At 42.5% G+C, this 24,400-nt stretch overlaps 1 protein-coding gene across 2 annotated transcripts; it reads left to right on the top strand.

Moving 5' to 3' along the window:
- The first annotated feature begins 1,956 nt into the window (after positions 1-1,956).
- On the top strand, positions 1,957-23,981 carry DHTKD1 (dehydrogenase E1 and transketolase domain containing 1). Of its 2 annotated transcripts, none has more exons than XM_053942858.1 (17): positions 1,957-2,116; positions 3,817-3,972; positions 4,456-4,667; positions 6,318-6,512; positions 7,249-7,518; positions 10,536-10,707; positions 12,244-12,442; positions 13,257-13,569; positions 14,639-14,723; positions 15,321-15,460; positions 15,832-15,982; positions 16,886-16,992; positions 17,274-17,438; positions 17,831-17,913; positions 19,476-19,645; positions 20,151-20,236; positions 20,682-23,981. In XM_053942858.1, exons 1-17 carry the CDS (start codon positions 1,957-1,959, stop codon positions 20,781-20,783), a joined length of 2,766 nt encoding a protein of 921 aa, XP_053798833.1. In that variant the 3' UTR covers positions 20,784-23,981. The 2 variants fall into 2 exon arrangements, with proteins under 2 accessions (XP_053798833.1, XP_053798834.1); XM_053942859.1 differs by having other exon boundaries at positions 1,960-2,116; positions 17,274-17,378.
- Positions 23,982-24,400: the final 419 nt, after the last annotated feature.

Genomic DNA, 24,400 nt, shown 5'->3' with positions numbered 1-24,400 from the left:
TTAAACTTCTATTAAGTGAACTTATATATACAAATATTCAGTTAGTTCTCTGAGATCCACATTGTGTGTCTGAAACATCTCATTGGAGAAACTGGAAAATTTTTAATGTTCAAGCCTATTTGTATCATTGTTTAATTATGAAATATTCAATAACTGCCTATATTATTCAAAGCAAAACCACATTGATATCTGCTGTTTGACTGGTATTTGCTTAAGAACTGTGGAAAAGTATTTCATCATCCTGTAATCTCCCTGCAACATTTGTCTTTTTGCCCAAGCGCAGAATGGAAACATTTAACTATGTCAATGTTTTCTCCCTCTCCACTGTCAGCTTCAAAAAAATCACATCATCTTGCAGCATTATTTTTAAGGTTCCTTCATTCTAATTGAAAAAAAAAAAATGAATATTCCCAGCCACATTCCTACTACACTTCACTTTATGGGCCACATGTCCACTGTCCTTCTGTCACTGTATCCTTTTGCCCTCCTTGCAACATTAAAAGTCATTTATTTTTATATTTTTCTCCCACATTGGGTTTTATAAATATGCATAAACCCAACCATACAGGCCTCAAGGAACACAAGTGGTCCCTCTGCAAGAACTGTGAATATCATAAAATCCCAGACCAACTGGGGTGTCGGAACTGATTCAGTTCTGAAATCCAGTTCCACCTGTTCCAAAGGCAAATAGCATGGTTTGATTTGGACAAAAAATACTCTTTGATTTCCTCATTGTGAAGACTACAAGAACACAACCAAGCATTCGGAAAGGGAACTTGCCAGTACCCCAGACCTGCATTCACACAAAATTTACAGAATCACAGAAAAGTTGAGATTGGAAGGGACATTTAAAGATCATCTTGTGCAAGCCCCTGCCATGGGCAGGGACACCTTCCACTATTCCAGGTTGATCAGAGCTCCATCCAACCTGTCTTTGGACACATCCACAGGTAGGGCATCTACAACTTCCCTGCGCAACCTGTTTTGGTACCTTACCCTGCTCACAGCAAAGAACATCCTAATACTTAATCTAAACCTACACTCTCTTGGTTTGAAGCCATTCCTCCTTGTCCTGTCACTACATGCTCTTGTAAAAAATCCATCTCCATCTTTTCTTGCAGGCTCCCTTCAGGTACTAGAAGGCTGTAATTAAGTCACAAGGAAACCTTCTCTTCTGCAGGCTGGACAATCCCATTTCTCTCAGCCTTTCCTCATAGGAATGATGCTCCACCTCTCTAATCATCTTGGTGGCCTCCTCTGGATTCACTCCAACAGGGCCGTGTTCCTCCTGTGCTGAGGACCCCAGGGCTGGATGCAGCACTGCAGGTGTGGTCTCACTGCTGTAGAGTTGGAAGGGACCTCTGGAGATCATCCAGTCCAACCCGCCTGCCAAGGCAGGGTCACCTGGAGCAGGTGACACAGGGACACATTCAGGTGAGTTGTGAATGTCTCCACAGAGGGAGACTCCACAACATCCCTGAGCACCCTGTCCCAGTGCTCTGCCACTCTCAATGAAAAGTTCTTCATGTTGGGTTTTATTTTATGGTCATTGCTCCTAGTCCTGTTGCTGGGCACTATTGAAAAGAGTCTGGCACCAACTTCTTGGCACCCACCTTTGAGACATTTATATGCATTCATGAAATCACCTCTCAATCTTCTCTTCTCCAGACTAAACAAGCCCAGCTCCCGCAGTCTCTCCTCACAGGAGAGATGCTCCAGAGGCCTCCTCATCCCTGTGGCTCCGCTGGACCCTCTGCAGCAGTTCCTTGTCCCCCTTGTGCTGAAGAGCCCAGAACTGGGCACAGCACTCCAGATCGCCTCGCTGGAGCCCAGAACATCGTGTGCTTTCTCGTTCCGTTCGGCACCGCAGGAGCCGCTGAGCGCCCCCGCTGCGGGCGCCGCCCCCGGGGCTCGGGGCGGGTCCGGGGGCGGTGGCGGCGCGGGGGCAGCGCGGCCATGGCCATGGCGGCCGCGGCGGGGGCTCGGGCCGTGAGCTGCGCGCTCTGCCGGGGCGGCCCGAGGCGCTGGTACCGCACCGAGCGCGGCGTCTACGGCTACAAACCGCGGAAGGCGGCGGGCGGGCGGGCGCAGGAGCAGCGCGGCGCCGGCAGAGCAGGTCGGACATCCCGGGGCCGCGCCGGGCAGAGGGAGCGCGGCGGGGGCTGCCCCGGAGCGGGGTCGGGACACGGAGCGGGCGCTCTGAGGTGTTGCTTGTGTTGTTCCCGGCGGGGCAGAGCGCGGAGCAGACCCGCTCCGAGAGCTCTTGGCTGTGGTTTCTGCAAGCCCGGGGTGCCTGGCCCCGCTCCGCGGGCTGAAGCGGCTGTGAGAGCGCCGAGTGCTGAAGTTTGCTCAGCGATGGGCCCTCGGGGAGTTCTGCTGCTCGTAGAAGTACCTCTGCCACCCGCCTGTCATTTTCCTTTTCTATCGTGGGGCTTGAACTAGCCGAACTGAGGGGTGGTGAGACACTGAACAGGTTGCCCAGGGAGGCTGTGGATGCCCCAACCCTGACGGTGTTCAAAGCCAAATGGGATAAAACTTTCTGGGAGGTGTCCCTGCCCACGGCAGGGATGTTGGAACGGGATGGTCTATAAGGTCCCATTCAATCCCTTAACATTCTAGGATTCCATTATTAAATACAGGTAACTCTCTCCTGTAGCAGTCCTGTTTTGCTTTTAGCTCCATTTTACAATGCAGAAAGGTGATTTCAAGCAGAATGCTCTTCTAGATAGGAGTGTGGTGCTTGCATTAACTTTACTCTGGCGACCCTGGTAGGATTTAAACCCTTTGCCCAGGAGCAGGAGTGAAACCAGTTTGTAACTCCTGGACACCGAAGCCAGTCACAAAGTAGCCTCCTTGTTAATTATTAACATATTTTTATGTAACATTTTAAAAATTGCATTTAAACGGCCTCCTTGATGAGCATTGTGGGCACTGTTAGCCTTATGTCTGGGTTATGTCCTTCTGTTGTAGAACCCAGTAGAGAAAAGGGGCTGTTTTGAATGGGCTGACAAGTGTCAGAGAAATAACCTTGTGCTATGGTCTGAGAATTCCATTATTTAGAAAAACAAAAGCCTTCAGACCTGACTACTGTCAGTGCTGCGTTTTTACCAGGATGAAAAACCCCTCCGCATTAGGAATGCTTTATAAGCTGGTTCATGTCATTAATTTGTAGCAAGTTGTGCTTGCAGTATGTTTTATTGTTTTCAGTTTATCAGCCTAGTCTGTGGCTGTGCTCAGTGACAGTAACGTGTGTGTGACCTCTCAGCTGGTCAAATTCTACCCATGTCGATAATTCTTACCACATTTGGCTCAGCACATGCTCTTGGCTCCTGCAGGCAGACTTTGGTTTTTTTTTGAAGTTATGGGACCTGAATTATTGTTAAGAACCAATCCTCCTGTCATTCCAGCAAGGAACAAGGAAGCATAAGTGATAGGATTGAATTGGCTTAGGAAATAAGACTATACACTGGTAATGTGCTGATCTTGACTTGGACATACCTGTTTTTAGTTCACTACTGTTGTAGAGAGATTCAAAGCAAAATGAAGTAGCTTTGCATATGTTTACAGGAGCCTAACCTGTGCTGTGGGGGAAGTCTAGAGTGTACTTGCTTGAAAATTGTATGGAGGAGCAGATGCAGCAGTTTGCTGATGGGAGCTGTTGTGGGGTAATAAGACAGAAATAAGTGCACAGAAAAGCTCTCTTTCCAGCCAGAACCTTGATGGTTGCCAGCAGACAAAACATTCCTGTGTTGATGCTGTAAGTGGATTTAATCTGAGCACGTGTGTGATGCTGTTCTGCTTTCTTTTTGGTTTTAGTTGACCATGCTCTTGCTCGTTTAATAACTGCCTATGCTGAACATGGCCACAAAGCTGCCAAAATAAACCCACTGTTTGCCGACCGAGCTGTTATGAACATGGTACCTGAAATCCAAGAGCTGGCTGAAGTTCTTCAGGGTCCTCTTGCTACTACAGGTGAGACCACAGCCTTATCACAGCAAATTCTGTTCATGGGTGATTTATTGAGGGGCTGTGGCCTCTGTGGAAGAGTCAGATATTGAGTGGTGGCTCAATCAGTGATGAAAACTGTTGAACAGATAATTGTCAACTTCAGCATACGTATGTCTGTTGCAGAAATCATGGTGCAGTGAGAGGCTGCCTTCTAGCATCTTAGGAAATAATGAAAATTTGTGCTTGTTCTTACAACTACGGAGGCTAGACATTAATTTCTTGTGTTATTGTAACATTCCATGATTTACCACAATACTTAATGCTGTAGTGAAGGTTTGAAAGTACAGGGGTAGAAGTCAAGAGTTGTCTTTTCTTCTCTCTCTTAGAGCCTTGCTGCAGCCTTAAACAAAGGAGGGTGGTCTCTCTCATTGCTTTATTTTCTCCAAAACAGGCCTTAGTGCTTCCTCTCCTCCCCCAAAGTGATTAATAACATTTATTTCCCACCAGGACTTATAAACATGGGAAAAGAGGAGGCTTCTGTAGAGGATGTGATGGCTTATCTTGACCATATATACTGCGGGCATATTTCCATAGAAACAAGCCAGCTTCCAACTTTGGAGGAGAGAGAATGGTTTGCTAAAAGGTTTGAAGAGCTAAAGCAAGAAGCATTTACACCTGAAGAGAAAAAGCACTTGTGCAAACTGATGCTGGAGTCCCAGGTACTTTGTTCCCTGTTACTGGATTGTAATAGTCATGGAGTCTGTCATGGATCCTTTACTATTCTGGACGTGATTAATGCAGAAAAAGTACAATCACTGTCCTGAAAGGCTTTGACAGTGTGCAGGAGGAAGAAGTACAAGGTTTTGCCTGAAGCAGTGCAAGGCAGGAATCTCATTGGAGTTTGTTGCTGAATTAATTTACCAGCCATTACTGAACTAATGATGTTGTAAACCCATGAATAATCAGTCTTCAAAAGTGAGATACTCTTAGATTAATGATCTGACAGCTCATATTAAATGTTACTAATGGGACCATAAGGTTGAGCAGAGCTCTGTGAAATCTTGTGCTCTGGCTTAGCTGTTCTGTGTTTTCCTCTTACCCTCATGCTGATCTGTTTCACTGTCCTTAAAATATGCTGTCACTCAAGGTTTTGGAAGAACAAATCAGAGTTGATGCAGACATCAACTAGATAGTTGATGCTATCATATAGCACTGGCAGACATGGTGCTTTTCAGCAAGGAACCCTTGTTCAATGCCTTCTATAAGGAAGTGAAATATTTATGCACTTTTGAAACGTATAGAGAAAATTTATTCCAATACTTCTGTACTGTGAAAAGTTTTAATTTTCCCCCCTTTTCTTCCCATGTTATCCAGAATGACTGAAAGGTAGAAGAGCAGGATCTGTGAAGGTTGGAAAGGTAGAAGAGCAGGATCTGTGAAAGTGTCCCTGTTTCCAGTTTTCCAAGTGGAAGGAGTGTTAAATGTAATATTTATCAATGACTGAACTGAAGTATATGGCCCACTTTGTATTTTTTGTAGCCTCTTTGGCAGTTAGAGGAATTTGATGGTGACACAGGAGGGTGAAATTGGGACCCTGATGTGCTCTACTTCAATTTCAGTATGACCAGAGCTATACTAAGAGTATATAATTTAACTGTGACAGAAAAAATCTGCTTTTATATGTGATCAGTTTTGTATACATTATTCATTAGAACTGAATATTGCTCAACTAGCAGTTGGCTCAGATCTTTGGGTATGGCTTAGTCTTCCCTTCTCAGTCACAGACTTCTTTTAGTTTGTGTCTTTAGTTGCAAAAATGAAAGAAATTTCCAGTGCTTCCAAAACTTGGTCACTTATTAGAGCTTTCTAGGAGGTGAATGGAGTGAAGTGAGACAAAAATGAAGTAAATACAGATTCATTTATTTTTCTTCTCCCAAGCATTCTACCTATGTAATAAGGATTGTGCCTAATGTAAATCAAAATGAAACATTGTTTTGCTACTGCTTTGTCTCTCAAGATCATTATGGTTTATACTGTAAAACAACACCATTCCTACATTTCCACCTAAAACAGGTAAACTACCAAGGAATTTGTAAATTAATCTGGTGTTAGAATTCTTGAAGTACCTTCCATGTGAGACAGAGAAAGTTTGGTCCTCAATGCAACATTTTTCTGCTTAGAGCTGATTTTTTATAGTCATCATGGCTTCTGGTCTCAGACTGTGTGGATGGAGAGTGAGCTGAGACTTTCCGGGGGTATGTTTAGATTTGTGTGCCTCAAGGGTATAAACATAAATTATATTTCAATTTTATAAACAGAAGGCTGCTGCTTAAAATAGCCTAATACTGAAGTTGTCCTGTTTTTAACAGGAGTTTGATCACTTCTTGGCCACCAAGTTTACCACAGTGAAGCGATACGGTGGTGAAGGAGCAGAGAGCATGATGGGCTTCTTCCACGAGCTGTTCAAGATGTGTGCGTACAGCGGGGTCACGGATATCATCATTGGAATGCCTCATCGGGGGAGGCTTAATCTGCTTGTGGGCTTACTTCAGCTTCCTCCTGAGGTAAGTGTCTCGCTTTGAAAAGACAGCTGTCTGCTAAGGAAAGCAGGAGCCTCTCTTGAAATGGAAAATGTAAACCCTCTCCCTCTGAATTATTATAATTTTGAAATTAAGGGACTCTTAGGCAAAGATATGGGAGTAGGAATAACAGTTCTTTTATTAGAAAAATTAAAAAGAAAAGAAAGTTGCTCTTCTGGGAGTCCAGTGGGACAAGGCTGCTTCTGGTGTTCCAAAAATCAGATTCTTTCCAGGTAGGAATGCTTGGCTCCTCCCCCTGGGCAGAGCATCTCCCAATGGGATGATGGAATTTTATCAGCCATGCAGGGACACTCACTGGCCCATTAAGAGAAAATATCTCCCCAGATAACAGAAGATAACTGCTCCACCTCTAACAGATGGCAATAGAATACACAGCCCCAGCTACATCTCGCAAACTAACACATCAAGAGATCTGTAATCTCACAGGCAGTTGCCTGGTTTATTTGCAGTAAAATAAACCCCCAAAAGTTTGCCATGTTGTGAATGCTGGAGCAATAAAATGTTACCTGTTGTGAGAGTGTTCTCCCTTCCTATCAACGCTTCAGTGAACTGTGCAGGACACTCTTAAAAGAACTCTAATGAAGGGTTTTATGTGCTGCTACTTATAACCATCCTTGCAATTTCAGGAGTAGGAGAGTGTATTTCTTTCAACCTGTCAGTGAATTAGAAAAGGGTTTTAACCAAATCTGTTTCCCTGCAGCTCATGTTCCGCAAGATGCGTGGTTTGAGTGAGTTTCCAGAGAATTCGGCAGCCATTGGGGACGTTCTTTCCCACCTGACATCTTCTGTCGATCTGGACTTTGGCTCCCACAGACCTGTGCATGTCACCTTGCTCCCCAACCCCTCACACTTAGAAGCCATCAACCCAGTGGCTGTGGGCAAGACTCGAGCCAGGCAACAGACTCTGCTCGATGGCGATTACTCCCCAGAGAGTTCTGCACAGCCTGGGGACAAAGTTATTTGCCTGCAGGTATTTTGCTCACATATTGTCATTTATATTTGTAAGACTTGCTGGACTAGAATGTGAACAGGAGTGTACATAGAAATATCAAACAGAACTGAGTTAATGTATGATGTCAAGAGCTGGGATCTTCTTTATGGGGAAAGAGTGGGGCAAGGAAGATCAACCAGATGGCATTTGTGATGATGCTGGCATTTAAATAATTATATTTCTAAGATTTTTGAATACTGATTCTGATACCTCCCTTTATATTAATAATATTCTGCATTGAGAGTAATGCATGCCTTTCCTCACTTTTGCATTTAAGCTGCCACTGGAAGCCTTCTTTCAAATTAATGGGTTTGGATAAGAACTGTCAACAAGGCTGCAGAATGTTCAGGAGGGTTTAGAATTTTGTCATTTTGTCATGGTACTGTTGAAGACTCTGCTGGAATTTGTTTTTACTCCTTGAACTGACTTGTATAGCTGTAGAAGCAATCCTAAATAGTTCCCTGATAAATTTTCTTCTCTTGCATTGACTTCAACTTGGAAAAACAAGTGAATTGAACTCTTAACATTTTAAAGCCAAGGTTAAAAACAAGTTGGGCAGAAATGTTCTGTAAAGTGTAACAAACAAAATGGAGAAAGTTACATGTAGGAGTGAAAACATATTTCAGTTAAAAAATGTTTTGCTTTCTTCTGGAAGGGTAGGATATTGTGAAAAAGCAGACATGAGAATACAAAATATTCTGGGCAAGTTTGGGTTCTTAGTTTTTTATTTTAAAAAGACTTTAGAGCTTGCAAGTGCAGCCAGCTTTTGCTTCCCAATGTGTCTCCATCTTTCAGTGCAGATATTTCTTAATTTGAGAATATACTGTTCTTTCTTTCTCATAATAGTAAATATTCACCATGTAGTAATGAAAGTACTATGACTCTTTAAAAAACAGTTCTTCAGGATAAATGGACCCTCCCTATCCAAGAAAAATTTCACTTAGGATTTGTGGGGGTAAGTGATAGGGAGCATTGCATAGCAGAGAAGAGATAGATTTGATTCTGTGCTAAACACCTCCATTTTAGTAAACTGATTCAAAGTATTCCTAAAAGGAAGAAAATGTATCATCATTACTTGTGATTGTGTCTTTAAAAGGTATACAAGTGAGATTGAAAACAGGCAAATTTTGGTTGTAACTGTTAATTGTTCTCATTCAGCTAATTGAGAAGAAAGAGATGAAAGCAGGTACCTTCTGTTCCAGAATCTTGGTTTGAGAGTTTGACTTAGAACTTTTTGTTTTTACAGTGCTTTCTCTTGAGAAAAGAGTGTAGACACTCTGGGTTTATACTGGCATTTTTTCTCTTCTTCCACAAGCCTCAGTACCAGAGTTTGAGGGGAGAATGAGTAAAGATCAGTTAAGGTGCCATTGTCAGTGGTGAGCTTCATTGTCCAGGGTCTGAAGGTCTTCTCTTCTGGAACTTCAGTGTGCTCAGTATTTATAAGGATTATAAAACTCTTCTTGGTTACCTACCATGGACATCTCTGCAGTACTTAATTGTCTATCTCTGCTGGAGAGCAGTTTATTTTTCACCTTCTCACATACCTTAACTCTACTTCCTGGACATCAGGCAACTACTGATGTTCATGATTTGAAATTAATTCTGGGAGTAAGATCTCCTAGAAATACATTCCACCCTCAGGGTCACTGTTTGGTGAATTAAACTTGATGATGACTTTGCTTTTATCTTTTTGCTAATGCAGCCCAGAGAAAAATGTGCCCTAGCAAAAACTGTTTCCATCTTTTTGGTAGAATGAGTAAAATTCCTGCATCTCAGGAATTGAATCCTCTGGGGTTTGAGATGCAGATGAACAGTCTTGTGTAGTTGGATAGTCACTGTCCTTAGGCTTTAATGCTTTGGGAAGTGCTAAAGGCCATGAAGTTTTCTCAGATGTTTTAGGGTCGTCACTCAAATGCTGTCACTGAGATACGTAGTCTTCTCAGGCAGCAGAAGAAACCAGGAGGGAAAGGTGAAAACCCAACACTTCAGGAACAAATGTAGCATGGTAAGGGATAGAGTGGGGATGCTGGCTTGTCTCTCTTGCAGTAGTTACCTTTGTTTTGCTGTGATACCTCTTAAAAATCTGTACTGGAATGGTATAAAACCCAGTGCTGCTGTTTCACTGGCTGATTGCACCTCTGTTATCTTGGTGTACTTGCAGACGTCTCGTAAGGCTTGAAACCACTATTCCATAGCTAGAAAGCAGAAGTGACATCTGGTTTCAACAAGGAAGTACATCAATCTGCATAGTGACTTTAATTTGCAAATGATTGAGTCTGCATTCTGAGGAAACTGTCATCATATTCATCAATGGAGAGCTGTCTCCAAAGCATTGAGATGTTAGGTGATACTCACTTCAGTACCTCTAGCCTTTGTTGGAAACCTGGGTTGGCTATCACAGTATTCTCCCTTCCCCTTCCAAACTATTTTTTTTTATTTGCAGCATTTATTTGCTAGTAACTAAGAACTTAGGTTTTATTTCCTTCTGAAAGTTTTTCTTTGTTTTTGAGTGCTTATATTCAGTTCATTTTCCACTTGATTTTTCTGTTCTTGTCTGTTTGGTAAGGTGGAAATGGGCATAAGTCCCAGTTCACCAACATTCAACTTCAGCAAAGGTGTAGTGAATGCTGTGGTGAGTGGCTCCTTTTGTTCAGGGGTCAGTGGTTTGCCTCTGATGGCTGCAGCTTTGCCATAGCCAGGAAGCTTGCAGTCACCTGGACAGTGGTTGGGTCAGTTTTAAGAGATTATAGGTCAATTCCAGGTAGGGATTACAGCAGGCATTCATGTACATATGTTGGCTGCCATGACCTTGTGTTAGTGATAAGGCTACATAAACTCTCAAGTCATGGAAACAGTATTCTGAGAGGGATTAAGAAGTGGGTCCTGTGGCTGTTCCATGTACCCAATTTAGGTCTTACTTAATGAGTTATGGTTCTGATTTTGCTGTTCCTCCAGTGTTTCCTAATGAGACTTTTCCATCTTCTTCCCTGATGTAGGTTCATGGCGACGCTGCTTTCTCTGGACAAGGGATTGTTCCTGAAACACTGACCCTCTCTAATCTACCACATTTCAGAGTTGGTGGGAGCATCCATTTGATTGTTAATAACCAGCTGGGCTATACCACTCCTCCAGAGCGAGGAAGGTCATCTCTGTACTGCAGTGACATTGGTAGGTAGGGTTGAATCACAAGGAAGATTGCCTGTTGTCTCAGAAAGGATTTTTAACTGCAGTGTAAGCTGTGCAATGGACTTTTTATAGCAACTGCCTGTCAGCTCTAGGGAGAGATTATTATAACTCCAGTTTCATGGTAGAGTAGGAATTTAAATTATTATTATTATTATTCTCTCCTACTAGCAACAATTCAGATGCTAAAAATATGCCCTCCCCTATTTGCTTTATGGCAAAGACTACATATCAAGGGAAAATCTTGTCACATTTTTACAGGATGTGACAAAATAATTGCAAGATTTCTGTGAAGTCTTTATAACTCAGTTTCTGTCATATTATTGACAGCTTTTTAAAAAGTATGGCAATGGAGTATATAACAGATCTATTTTAAATATGTCTTGTTAAATTTCATAAAAATCATCTCAGTGTGTTTTCTGAGCAAGATTTGTATGTCAGATACTCCTCCATTCTTTCTGTTTTGTTTGTTGTCATGTGAGCCTATTGAGCTTTCAATTTAAAGATGAAGCTCAAGACCTTTCTATGCCTGAACTAGAAGCTTTGTTTTGGATTGGTCTTTCTTAGTGATAAACAAATGTATTACCAGTAAGATCAGAGACATAGCAGTTAGTTATCTTGTATATGTCTCCTATAAGTAAAAATATTCTTTTGTATGCTTTTGACCTAACATCAAGGGTTTGTCTTATGGTTTCATCAAACCAAACAAGTAGATTCATTAAATCTGGTAAGGTAGATAGCATATGTTATTACTGTTTTCCCTGGGCTGGTTTTGTTTTATGGATTGTTTTTGTTTGGGTTTGGTTTTTTTTGCCTCCATCCTTAGTTTTCCTTTCTTCTTACCTGTCAGTGAGGAGGGGCTGTTTATGTAGCTGAGCTTTAATATGTTCCTTGGGAGGAAAACTTGACATGAGCCAGGAATGGCTGAAGTATCTTAGTTTCCAGAATTTGGACAGATAAAGTACAAAAGGAGCACTGTTGCTTGCAGCCAAATTGTCATACAGGAGAGGGTGTTAAGATATTGAAATTTTACAGTGTTCTTTTAATTAAGAGATTTTTCTGCCTGGAGGAGCAGTGGACAGAATCATACTCCCTACTAATAAGGGAGAAAGTTGCTTTTGGCTTATATGAATTCACAGTAGCGATAGCTTAGGATAAGAAGGAACTAAAACTCAATTTCTGTTTGAAAGAGAAGCAATCAAGTAGTTCTCTCCCAGTTCCTGTACACTAGCAGATTAAATGATGCAGGAACTGTGTATAGGAAGTCCTCTGGGAACAAAGTGCTTGTAAAGAAGTTGTGCTCAAACTGACAAATACAACAGGTTGGGCTAATTGCATGTTCCCTCAGGCAAGACTCCTCTCCTTACCCCAGCTCTCATCACAAAGAACATCTCTTTTTGATTTGTTTTTATTATACTTACTTCACATGGGCTGTCTGTAGTTTCAGCAGAGCAGGTGTGTGTCTGCTTACTTTGGAAGGGGTTGGGTGTGATTGCTGTTGTGTTGTGAATCCCTGGGCAGGTAAAATCGTTGGATGTGCAGTTATCCATGTGAACGGGGATGATCCTGAGGAAGTTGTCCGTGCCACACGACTGGCTGTGGAGTACCAGCGCCAGTTCCGCAGGGACGTCATTGTGGACTTGCTGTGCTACAGGCAGTGGGGCCACAATGAGCTTGATGAGCCCTTCTTCACCAACCCCAGCATGTACAAAATCATCAGGTAAGGGTTGCACCACCTCAAGTCTTGCTGCTGCAACAGAAGTCTCTGCATGAGATCTTTTGACATATCCACAGGTCTTTATGCAAGCTGGACTGTCAGCAGCCCTTGACTACAGTACGAGTCTCATAATAAGATGTTAATGAGCAGTCATTACTGTTGCCTCTTGAATGTGTGGCTCAGTGCTTTTTGGAGAACAATCTTGGACAAAGCTCTTGGATTTCAAATTTGTGACCACTGGTAATCAGAGGGCAAAGTTGTCTTCTGTGTGCCAAGGGGAAGTGTGCATGTTGTGGGAGAATGGGCAGGAAGCCATTGTGATGCTTGTCTTGTCTTTGTCTGGTCCTGCTACTTCCACTGGGGACTCATCTTTATCAGCGTTTAAATGTATTCAGATTCCATCCTTATCTCCGAAGAAAAACACACAAAAATTCACTTGCCAGTGAATTCTGGTATTTTAGGTGAAGAGTTTGAATGGCTGCCTTGTTTCCCTCCAATGCAGAAATCCTACTGTGAATTTCTCTGAAGAAAATATGCATGGTAGCACAGAGGGACTTTTGACTTGTTTTTACCTGTAACTGCCAACTACAGCACTTTCACTTTTTTAATAAAGAGTTGTCAAACACATCTCTAAGAGAACTGTTATCTTTTAGAAAATGCCAGGAAATTGAACTTCATGCAAATAAGTATAATGCACCGGGACACTATTTATATGAATTTTCTATGGTACCTGACTGTAGTAAGGTGTATTTCCTTGTTCTCTTGTGACACTGCTTTTAGCCTTAATATCTATGTGGTTTGATTCCCTCCCTGGCAGATCCCGTAAGAGTATCCCAGACACGTATGCAGAACACCTCACGGCTGCCGGGCTCATGACTGAGGCTGAAGTGTCTGAGATAAAGACCACGTGCTATTCCAAGCTGAACGATCACCTTGCCAACATGACTTTGTACAGCCCACCCCCTACCAACCTGCAGGCTCACTGGAAAGGCTTCGTGGAGCCTTCTGCCAAAATCACCACCTGGGACACGGGGATGCCTGTGCCACTCCTGCAGTTCATTGGAGCCAAGTCTGTGGAGGTGCCCGAAGAGCTCCAGATGCACAGCCATCTCCTGAAGACCTATGCTCAGGTGAGTAGAGCATCATGATACTTCTGATCCCATGGCTCAGACCTGTTACAGGAAAAAGTCTAAACACAGCTGGGTTGCCAGTTAGAGAATAGCATGGTATTCTCTAGGAAAAACAGCTCACTCTGTTTCAACGCTGAGATGATGCCATTTTTCCTTCAGTTTTGAAGAAAGATTTTTTCCCCATGTCTGACCACGTACTTTAGTTTGTTATTTCAACAATATTTTATTGCAATGAAGAAGAAAACTTATAGAAAATACAGTTTATTAGTCTTACAAATAGAAAGAAACTATTATGATAAGTTATTAACATTTATATAGTTGGTAATTAGAATGAGTACTTTGTAAAGGAATGATTCAGGAACCTGGCAATAGTGTACACAGTTTCTAAAGCCAGTAGTGAGTGTTTTATAACTTATATATACAAACACTACACAACATGTGGCCTAGTTTGACAGTCTGGGCTTGATAGCTCCTAAGTTGGTGTTTGGTTTGGATCAGTTTGGGGTGTGTGAATGTTTCCCTTTGATGGATGATGAGTGTGTGCAGGTGTCTGCTTGGCAGCCAGAGAGAGGCTGTGAGTTGAATATTTCAAAAGACTGATGTTTTCGTCTTCTCAGCCCAAGGCAAGAACTCCACAGCTCAGTTTGATCATTTGTCTGCAGTTCTGCAGGCCAGAACAGGGAAGAGTTCTGGAGACTGAAATACTTACACCTGGTATCTTTCATCAGTGCTAACCAGACAGACCAGAAGTCTGTCAAGACTGCACTCTGTGCTGTGCTAAGATTTTAAATATTTTCCAACTAGGATTAATTCATCAGTCCATAGTTGTTGACTGGAAGGTGAACACATGGATTACCTATGGTTCTGTGGTCCTCAGGCAACCTTCTTTAGGATGTGCTGAAATAAGGCTGTCTATTCTGATGCAGCCTAAGCTGGCTGCAGGAATATAGCATTTCCCTCCATAGTGTGTTGCTTTTTTCCTAGCTTCTAATATTAGTCTGTGCCACCAAAAAAGCTACAGATGGAAAAAGACAAAATAGTAATTTTTTCTTCTTCTTTATTTGCTTAGTCAAGAGTTCAAAAAATGGAGGAAGGAAAAAAGCTGGACTGGGCAACAGCTGAAACTTTAGCATTTGGTTCTCTGCTGAGCCAAGGTAAGAGGCAAGTAGACAGCAGACAGTAAAATATTTTTGCTTTAATGTCAATAAAGGATAACATTAGATTTTTTAGGTGTTTCTAAGTAAAAAGATTGCTATGATTTATAAATTTGACAATTTGCATGGTCTAAGAGAAGGTAAATATGAATCCTATGTGTCACTAATATTTGTAGACTGAGTCATAAATATCTTCAAAGAACTGTAGCTCCCTCTCACTCCCTAAAAACATTTGTGCATAGAGCTGAGCACAAGCAGTGCAGCTGACATCAGTGTGGCTCACCAGTACTTTGTGTGCTTTATGCTACTATTTCTTCTCCCTCCTCTCTAGCCTGAATTCAAATCTCCATTTACACGTGATACAGAACGCACATTTTTTTTGCAGTTTGCCTCAGTAAATTGAACCATTTTACCCAAAATAATGTCAGAGCATCTGTGTGCTTGACAGTTGGAGCTGTTGCTGGTTAAGAATTGCATCTCAGATTTACTGATGAGGGGAAATCCAAAAAGAGATATAACAAGAGATAGAATTATGTCCTGCATTATTTTCTTTTTACATAACTTGCTGATCTGGTGTTGTGTTTATTGCTTGGCAAGGGTTTAATATCAGACTAAGTGGACAAGATGTTGGCAGAGGAACCTTCAGCCAACGACATGCAATGTTGGTTTGCCAAGAGACAGATGATACCTACATTCCTCTGAATCACATGTCCCCAGACCAGAAGGGTTTCCTAGAGGTAGGTTCTGTAACCCACAAGACCACCTTCTTCAAACTGTGCTGAAACAATGCATTTTTTAAAGCTGCTGAGACATATGTAGGCCTAGTGTATGTTCTGGCAAACCCCAGATACAGGGACATAAAAACTGTCAGGGCATCCCTATTCTTTGTCATTATAAATTACAACTTTAACAAGGGGGTTTGCTTTTCCTTGAGAGATCAAATGTTATTCTTTTCCCCTCAGTGCCTTCATTCAAAAGCAAAAAATCAGTGTCTATCAATTGCCTTTAGGAGTGTGTGTTGTCAGCATTGTTTGTCTGGTTCCAGTGCTTCTTAACCCTTGGTTGTCTTCTTCCTCATCCACCCCTTCCAACAATTTCCTTTTGTTAGGTGAGTAACAGTCCCTTGTCTGAAGAAGCTGTGCTTGGTTTTGAATATGGAATGAGTATTGAGAGCCCTAAGTTACTGCCAATTTGGGAAGCTCAATTTGGAGACTTCTTTAATGGAGCCCAGATAATATTTGACACTTTCATCTCTGGAGGTGAGTGTACAAGGAACTAATATATTTAAGAATTAATCGTTTGTATTATGCACATTTTTAGAGACTCCTTCCTCTTTCAAGTAAAAGGGCATGTTATACAAAGAATTCTGTTTTCTCAAGGAGTCCTATGAGCTTGCTTGTGAGGTCCTGACTTCTGTGCAGCTTTTCTCTGAAGACAGTACATCTAAAATGAAAGACTACTTCACAGAGTACAGTCATTACAAAAGGACAGTTAATTATAGTAGTGGCCTTTCTTCTCCAAAGGGTATTTTACTGTGTGCATATATGGTTGATAGCTTTATAGGCTGTACCTTTCCTTCACAAAGCATCTGAAAAATTCCTGAAGCAATAGAGAAGGAAAATAGTGATTATTTAAAAGAAACAAACAACCCCACAAGACCTTACTAAGTTTGACTCTAACATGTTGTCTGAGTGCTCAGCTATAAAACTTCTGTAGTCATAGGGGGAAATTCAGAGGCCCTCTTATCTCACCCAAATTCTGGATTTGATTGTAATCTCTTGTATAGTGCAGGAGGTTTGGCAGAGCTCAGAGGAATGAGCACTGCTGTGTTGGCCCGGACTGGCTCACAGGATGCTGCTGGGATCACACATGCAGAGACGAAGTTTTAAAATTTCACTGTGTCATGTGCTCCATGTGGAGATTTAAGTCTTCTGGGAGCCCAGAGCTACCTGATGATTTCAGAAACTTCAGATCACCTTGCACGTGTTATTTCACTGTAATGAAACTCAGACCAAAATGCCAGGAGCATGTTTCAGGCTTGTATTTAATGATGTGGAAATTGGCTATTCTTTTTCCAGAGCAGTTTGTTCAAAGTAATGTGTTCTGTGGCTTTACGTTCTGTGGAAATCATCCTTTCCTTCCTCTTCATTTTGTGTTTCTAGGTGAGGCTAAATGGCTTCTGCAGAGTGGGATAGTAATTCTTCTTCCCCATGGCTATGACGGTGCAGGCCCTGAGCACTCGTCCTGCCGGATGGAACGGTTCTTACAGGTACCCACCACACCTCCCAGGGTCACACATGCCCAGCACAGCCCTGGCAGTCAGTGCTCTGGGAGCTGGGCTGCAATGTGCTCCAAGGATGCAGTTCAGACACAATCATACCAGTTAAATGCTGAACCCATTTCTTCTCTGAAGTTGTTCCTCTCTTGAATTTGGATATTTACTAATCTGTTCCTGTACAGGTCAGCGTGCCTCGTGTGCCTGGATTCTTTCTTGCATATTAGTCTCACTGCTTGCTTTTGACAAGGTATTGCTGTGTTCCCCCTGTACAGATGTGTGACAGCTCAGAAGAGGGTGTTGATGGCGACCAGGTCAACATGTCAGTTGTGCATCCCACCACCCCAGCACAGTATTTCCATCTACTCCGGAGGCAAATGGTCCGAAACTTCAGGAAACCTCTCATTGTTGCTTCTCCCAAAGTGTTACTCAGGCTTCCAGTAAGCTGAGAAATGCCCTTCCTCTTTCTTTTTTTTTTTTTTTTTTTTCCTCTTTATCCTCTTTTGTGTTCTCGTCTCCTCTTTTTTTTTTTTTTTCTTCTGTGTTCTCTGATTGCTGTTTTGGGGTCAAATCAGTGGAATTTTACCTGTTTGGGGCCAAACAGGTTGAGGATTAAAGCTGGGTGGAGGTGAGCTAGAAGTAGGGTTCATTCCTGGCCTGATCGTGTTCTTGGGAAGCTTATCATCTCACTTTTCGCTGGAAATACGAATATGAGGGAGAAGGAAGACTCTGTATTTTGTACTTACCAAAACCCTGTCTCAGTATTCTTTCTGACTCTGGCCTGAGGGAAAAGCAGCAAGAATTGGTAACTTCCAACTCTTCCCCCATGTAGGCTGCTGTATCAAGTTTTGAAGAAATGGCCCCAGGGACAACATTCAAGCCTGTCATTGGTGATTCCTCAGTAGATCCTAAAAGGTAGCTCTGCTTTCTTAGAGGAGAAGCTCAAAAGAGATGTCTTGTCCCTTTCTCCTACCCAACAGCTCAAATTTGAGTTGATATGAAAGAGGTGACTTTGAGGGGAAAATGTTTTATGGTCGGCGACTGTGGTTAGTTTTACTTCCTCTCCTTTTCCTCTGGTAACTGTTGGTAGTTACCACATCTGTCTGCAAAACAGTTAAGTGTTTAGTCTGTCACCCCTTGGCCTCACAGGGAGTTTGTGACTGTAGTTACCAACCTGATGGGTCCTACTCTGCACCGTGTCCATTAGCTGACAGTCACTGGAGCAGCTGTGACATGAATCATAGAATCATAGATTTGTTTAGGTTGGAAAAGATCCTTAAGATCATCAAGTTCAATCTTAGCCCAGCACTGTCAAATCCACCACTAAACCATGTCCCAAGTGTCACATCTAGACATTTAAATACCTCCAAGATGGTGACTCCACCACTGCCCTGGGAGTCCTGTTGGAGTGCTTGACCCTTCCAGTGAAGAAATTTTTCCTAATGTCCAATCTAAACCTCCTCTGATGCAACTTGAACCTGCTTCCTCTTGTCTTATTGTGTGTTACCTGAGAGAAGAGACAAACTCCCACCTGGCTATGACCTGTCAGGGAGTTGTGGAGAGTGAAAAGGCACCTCCTGAGCCTCCTTTTCCCCAGGCTGAGGCCCCCCAACTCCCTCAGCTGCTTCCCACAGGACTTGTGCTCCAGACCCTTCACCAGCTCCATTCACTTCTCTGGATGGGCTCCAGCTCCTCCATGTCTTTCTTGTCATGAGTGGCCCAAAACTGAATCCAGAATTTTTGTTGGACCTGGAATGCCTGAGCTGATGAGGTGGGGCAATAATAAAGCGTGTGTACATCTCTCTACTTTCAGATGTTACAGTGAATCCTGTTCATAATTACCAATTCAGCCTTAATATTTTTCCCCTTATCTGTTGCATGCCCCAGTAGTACCCAAGTCTGAGCCTCCTTCCACTTCACATCTTGAGCCCTAATCAAAAGGCTGGAAGTACCTTAGCATCTTGGGTTTTTTAAGTGGGATGATGAGGCACAAAGGGTGTAGTTTATCTCACTGCTTTTTCCAGTAAGATTAGGCAGACAAGACCTCTGTGATTGCAGGAGGGTGTAGTGTCTATCCAGCAGGCAGTCCTGCTTTGGCATGGCAGAGAATTGTCCTCTGGAGGGACTTCTCTTCCTCTGGTTTATTTTTTACAGAGGTGACTAGCTTTGACTGGGTGTTTAATTTTTAATAGTCAGAGCTAAGAAAGAGTAATCCCATTGTAAAGTACCTTTCCCAGAATTACTGAAGAAACAGGACCTCTGGCATACTGTGCCCAAAGGTTAGTTTGCCAGCGGTTGGAGGGAGTGGGAGGGAAGGGAGGGCAAGGAAAAGAAAAAACAGTCTAGGGAAGCAATTTATCTTTGTGAAGTTGTCTTTGAAGTTTGACTGGGTTTTTTTGGTTGGAAGTGTGAAGCTGTTCTGCATCAAGTTTCTGTAAAACACTAAACTTGGAAACATTCTCTTTTATTTTTTTTAGTGTCACCCAAGTGGTGCTGTGTTCTGGAAAGCATTACTATGCTCTGGTGAAGCAAAGAGAAACACTGGCAGAGAAGCAGCACAGCACAGCTATTCTGAGACTTGAAGAGCTTTGTCCTTTCCCCCTGGAAGCTCTACAGCAAGAGTTGAGCAAGTACAGCCATGCAAAAGGTCAGCAAAGCTTCTACCTTTGTGTTTCTAGTCTCTTTGATGTACTAAACTAAATCTGTTGCCTACCTTTTAAGATGAAGAGCTGTAGGGCTTTTTCCTCTTTGTTCTCCCCCTCATACATCCAAGTGTTTCTGGAGTGGGATGTTTCAGGAATGTTTATCACTTGTGTTAAAAGAACTCTTTTCTCTGCTATTGTTAGCTTACAAGAAGCAGCACTGAAAATCAGAGCAAACCATTTGAGATATTTTTTGCATTGGTCTTTGCAGTCCAGTCCTTTTAGCAGCTTTTGAAAACAGCAGTATATACAGAATATACACGCAGTATACCCTAATGGTGGACATACTTTGGGTTTGAATTCAGTTCTGAGCTGCAAGGGAATTGAGTCTGGCATGCCTTCATTTCAAAGGTAGTGCCAAGACAAAAAAACTAGAGGTGCTACAAAAACTGTTTCTCTGCTGAAAAGATAAATATGTATGTTTGTTATGTACCCTTATCCTTCCTTTAGTCTTCAAATGGAGTCAGGAAGAACCACAGAACATGGGTCCATGGTCCTTTGTGTCTCCACGGTTTGAAAAGCAGCTGGGGCTTAAGGTAAGATGTCCCCAGGGTGTTTTACTCTTTAAAATGAAGTTTGAAGTTCTCCTTGAATGCAAAATTTTATGGTGCTTAACAAAAAACCTAATCTTCATGCCTAAACCAAATGTGTGTTCTAATTTCAGCTACTTCTGCTCTTTATAGCACCATTGGTGAAGAGCAGGACTGGAGCTTTATTTTACATGGTCTTCAGTCAAAGTAGACAGGATAATGAAAGATCTCAAGTAGGGGAGTAGGAGGAGAATGCAAAGGTGCCAATTTGCTCTGGCAGATCATGCACTATAAAGTCCTTGGAGCCATGGTCTTTGGAAGATGAGGGATAACTTCCTGCATTACTTCCAGCTGGGACTGCCTAGTTATCTGACAGCAGATATCACAGGCATCAGGACCTCGAGATGTGATTCTGTCCTTCATTAATCATTTCCCACTACTCAAATTTCAGCTCCGTCTTGTGAGCAGACCTCCTCTACCAGCCCCAGCAGTCGGCATTGGAACCCTCCACAACAAGCAGCAGGAAGATGTTCTGACACACACATTTATCTAAGTTTTCAATGGATGGACTGCTCCTGATGTCAATCATGTTTAGTGCCTCCTCCTGTGAAGAACAAAAGCTAGATCCTTAAGACTCTTAGTTCTCAAAATGGGAAAAAAAAAAAAGGTAGAATAAGTTTGGTAATGATGAAGGAATTTTTTCATGTTGGAGAATACCTAACAATGAGAAGTGCCTGTTACTCCTGATACTTCTTTTTCTCTTATACAATTTTCTACAAAATGTCTTTATAAAGTTAAAAATCCAGTCCAGGGGACAGATTGGTAAGGTGACTGTGGAATACCTTTTATCTTGCTGCTTATTTGCACTTGACAGTTTCCTGGGATGGTGCCTGTCTCCTTCTACAGAAGTGTTAGTACTGCTTGATCAAATAAATGCTTCCCATGCCTGGGAATGAGCCATTTCGATAGCAGAATGTTGTGGATTATCTCTTTTTTCTTTCCTTGAGGGCCAGGAATGCAATCTGTTGTGGCTGTTGGTGCTCTTCTCAGTATCTGAATTGTTAAAGCAGGATTTCCATTGGGGGGACCATGCAGGATGGCTCCTGAAGGCTTCAGGCACCACTGGTTTTCTCACCCAGAGGGTGAGAAATCCCAAGGGATGGTTTCAGCACAGCTGTCATCTGGAGAAAGGAAAGAAATCAATCTTTATTGAGAAACAAAGGATAAAGGACAAAACCACTGAGGTTAAATAGGAGACTAATGAAACCAAATGGAGGACAGGCATCCAGGCTGACCCCAGTGTTGACTGCCCACAGCAGCATTCCCACCACCACAAGATTTCTACCAGCATTTTTCCTTTCCTGGTTTCAGGGTGAAGTTGGCACCTCCTTGCTCTTCTCAGTTACCTGTGCAAGCAATGCTTAAGTAATCCAAACTCACTGTGAGCCAGAGACATTTCTGAAAAGAAACAAATGGGGTTTAACCAGACCCAGCACTTGTGGATGGAAAGTCATGGTAGGTGAGAAAAAGCAGATCACAGGCAGGGTGTGCATTCACTTGGGGAGACAGCTCCCAAAATCATCTCTGAAGCCTGCTTTAGTATTTCATCCTAATTGACATACTCATTCATTAACTCCATATGACCCAGAAGTTACCTCTGTAACCTCTGTTCTGTCATGTTTCACATGACTGCATTAGCGCATCCATCACAGCAACATGAAGTCATGTTTCTCCCAGTTTACTCTAGCAAACTGCACAACCTCCTGCACATCCTGAACAGCTTTATCTAATCAAGGCATATTCTGCTTTAAATTTCTGCTGATAACTAGAAAAAGGAGGCTGAAGAGTATCGTTGCTTTGGCTGCAGCTGTAGCCAAGGAAGTTGTAGAGCACAATCACCAGCCTTGACTGCACACTGATGATTACATAAACCCGCAGTTTTAGTGCACACAAGGGAAGAACAGAGCCCATGTTTTGAGTTTCACGTGGCCCAAACCTGACCTTGTTATGCACCATTCCCCCACAGGCTGTGCAGGTCTGGTTATCCAACCAGATAAAGGATGCTCAAGTGTTCTGACCCTGTTTGATCCTCCTGGTGGGAGACAAAGCCATTTCTGTAGTGCTGCTTGGCTCAATGCCTCCAGCCCCATCAGTGTGCCACGAAGCTCCCCAGGGATCTGGGGTAGGAAGGGAGAGCTTGAGCACAGCTTCCTGGGGTAGGAAGGGAGAGCTTGAGCACAGCTTTCCTCAGTCAGCTGACACAGACTGCCTGCAGAACACTGCTCTTGCGTGATGGATAACAGCTTCCAGGAGCAAGGCAAAGCACGTGCTGACTGAGGGGCTGACACTGTTTCTCCCAGCAATTCTGGATGCACACATTCCATCTGTGTGCCTTGCTCTTCTCTGCATGCCAGCTGGGACATCCTGCACAGCGCTGGATTGCTTTTGCTTTGGGGAAAAGAGAAGCAAGAATTAGAATAGAACCATAGACTATCCTGAATTGGAAAGGGACCCACAAGGATCATCGAGTCCAACTCCGGGCCCTGCACAGGACACCCCAAGAGTCACACTCTGTGCCTGAGCTGCTACACAGGCTGAGTAACAGAGCAGGTCCCAGTCCTTGGACAGGAAATTCTGTGGGTCATTAAGATGAAGAGCTGTAGGGCTTTTTCCTCTTTGTTCTTTTTCCTCTTTTGCTTTTTCCTCTTTGGCGCACAAGGAGAGGTAAGGTTTATGTGCTGTTAAATAGCAAGGAGCAAACTAGAGAGAGAGAGAGTTACAGAATTGGTGCATTGTGGTGTGTCAGGATTTTCAGAGAGAAGTGCAAGACTAGCAGGAAAAAAAGTAAAGACATTAAGGAATGAGCTCTTAGGTTGAGCAGTTCATTAAAGGGAGCAAAAGCACTCAGAAAGAAAATACACCAGGGAAACGTATTAAAGCAAGTATTTTAGTACCAGTGATGTTATTTTAGATTTAGAAAATACAGTCTGAACTTTGAAGATGAAAATTTCTGAACACAGTAGTATTTTGAATAAGCAAAGAAAACAGTACTGCATTTTTATTTTTTTGCTTCTATCAGTGAGGGAGGTGACATAGAAACATTTGTTCAGCACACCTGAAATGGTGTATCTGTGTCAGTATGGACTGAAGTTTTATCAATCATCAAAACAGTGGCCAGTGACTTAGAGACAGGAGGGATTGCTAACAAAACCTGTAATTTAATGAACTTCTCTAATAATTATGGCTAAAAATCTGAATGAAGGATGATTACAAGAAACTTCCTGAAGCTTATCTACTAACCCAGCTATTATTTGGAGATTATGATCTACAAGTACACTGCCAGGCACAATAATTATGGGCATTTGTCAGACAGTACAAGAACTCTAGATGAAAGTGATTGCTATGGAGTTGCTCATTAGTATTTGTTAAGTTATGAGTATATAAAACTGGAAGAAAAAACTTTTCTAAGTAATTTCAGATAAGGGAAGCTATTGAACAAAGTTGTTTACGTATTGTAGCAAGGTCTTAGTTAAGAGGATTTCTTAGAAAATGCAGAGTAAAATCCAAAATACAGATTCAAAGTTTTGAAGGAGCCCTAATGATTCACACATTTTGTGTTCTTTTTTGGTAACTCAACCTAATACAGGAAGAATTCAAGCTTGTGCATCAAATCAGTTATTCAGAAAGAATAAATACTGTTTTTAACGGTCATATCTAAATCTTGCAATAAATTCTGATGATCTTAATTTTATATACCACTGGCTGTTGTAACTGAGACCTCTGTAGGTGGGATACCTGTTTTGGTGATTGTGGGATGATATTGGAATAGGTTTTCAGGTTCACTTCAGAGAATCACAGAAACACAAAGTAAATTAGATTGGAAAAGACCTCCAAAACTGCTGAGTCCAACCTGTGACTGATCACCACCTTGTCAACCAGACCTTGGCACTGAGTGCCACATCCAGGCTTTCCTTAAACACCCACAGGGACAGTGACTCCGCCACCTCCCTGTGCAGCCCATTCCAATGTCTAATCACCGTTTCTGTGAAGAAATTCCTACCAATGCCCAACCTAAACCTCCCCTGGTGTAGCATGAGGCCATGTCCTCTCATCCTGTCACCGGTTAGCCAGGAACAGAACCCGACCCCCACCTGGTACAATCTCCGGTCA

This window comes from Vidua chalybeata, chromosome 5 (assembly GCF_026979565.1).
Source record: "Vidua chalybeata isolate OUT-0048 chromosome 5, bVidCha1 merged haplotype, whole genome shotgun sequence".
Lineage (NCBI taxonomy): Eukaryota > Metazoa > Chordata > Aves > Passeriformes > Viduidae > Vidua > Vidua chalybeata.
The sequence above is the reverse complement of the archived record's forward strand: the minus strand, read 5'-3'. Positions and strand labels throughout refer to the sequence as shown.

Excerpts from the sequence above, each read along its gene's own strand:
- DHTKD1 (XM_053942858.1), top strand. The coding sequence starts at position 1,957 with ATGGCCATGGCGGCCGCGGCGGGGGCTCGGGCCGTGAGCTGCGCGCTC. Across the intron at positions 6,513-7,248 it reads TACTTCAGCTTCCTCCTGAG|CTCATGTTCCGCAAGATGCG; the intron begins GTAAGTGTCTCG and ends GTTTCCCTGCAG. Across the intron at positions 16,993-17,273 it reads GGATGGAACGGTTCTTACAG|ATGTGTGACAGCTCAGAAGA; the intron begins GTACCCACCACA and ends CCCCCTGTACAG.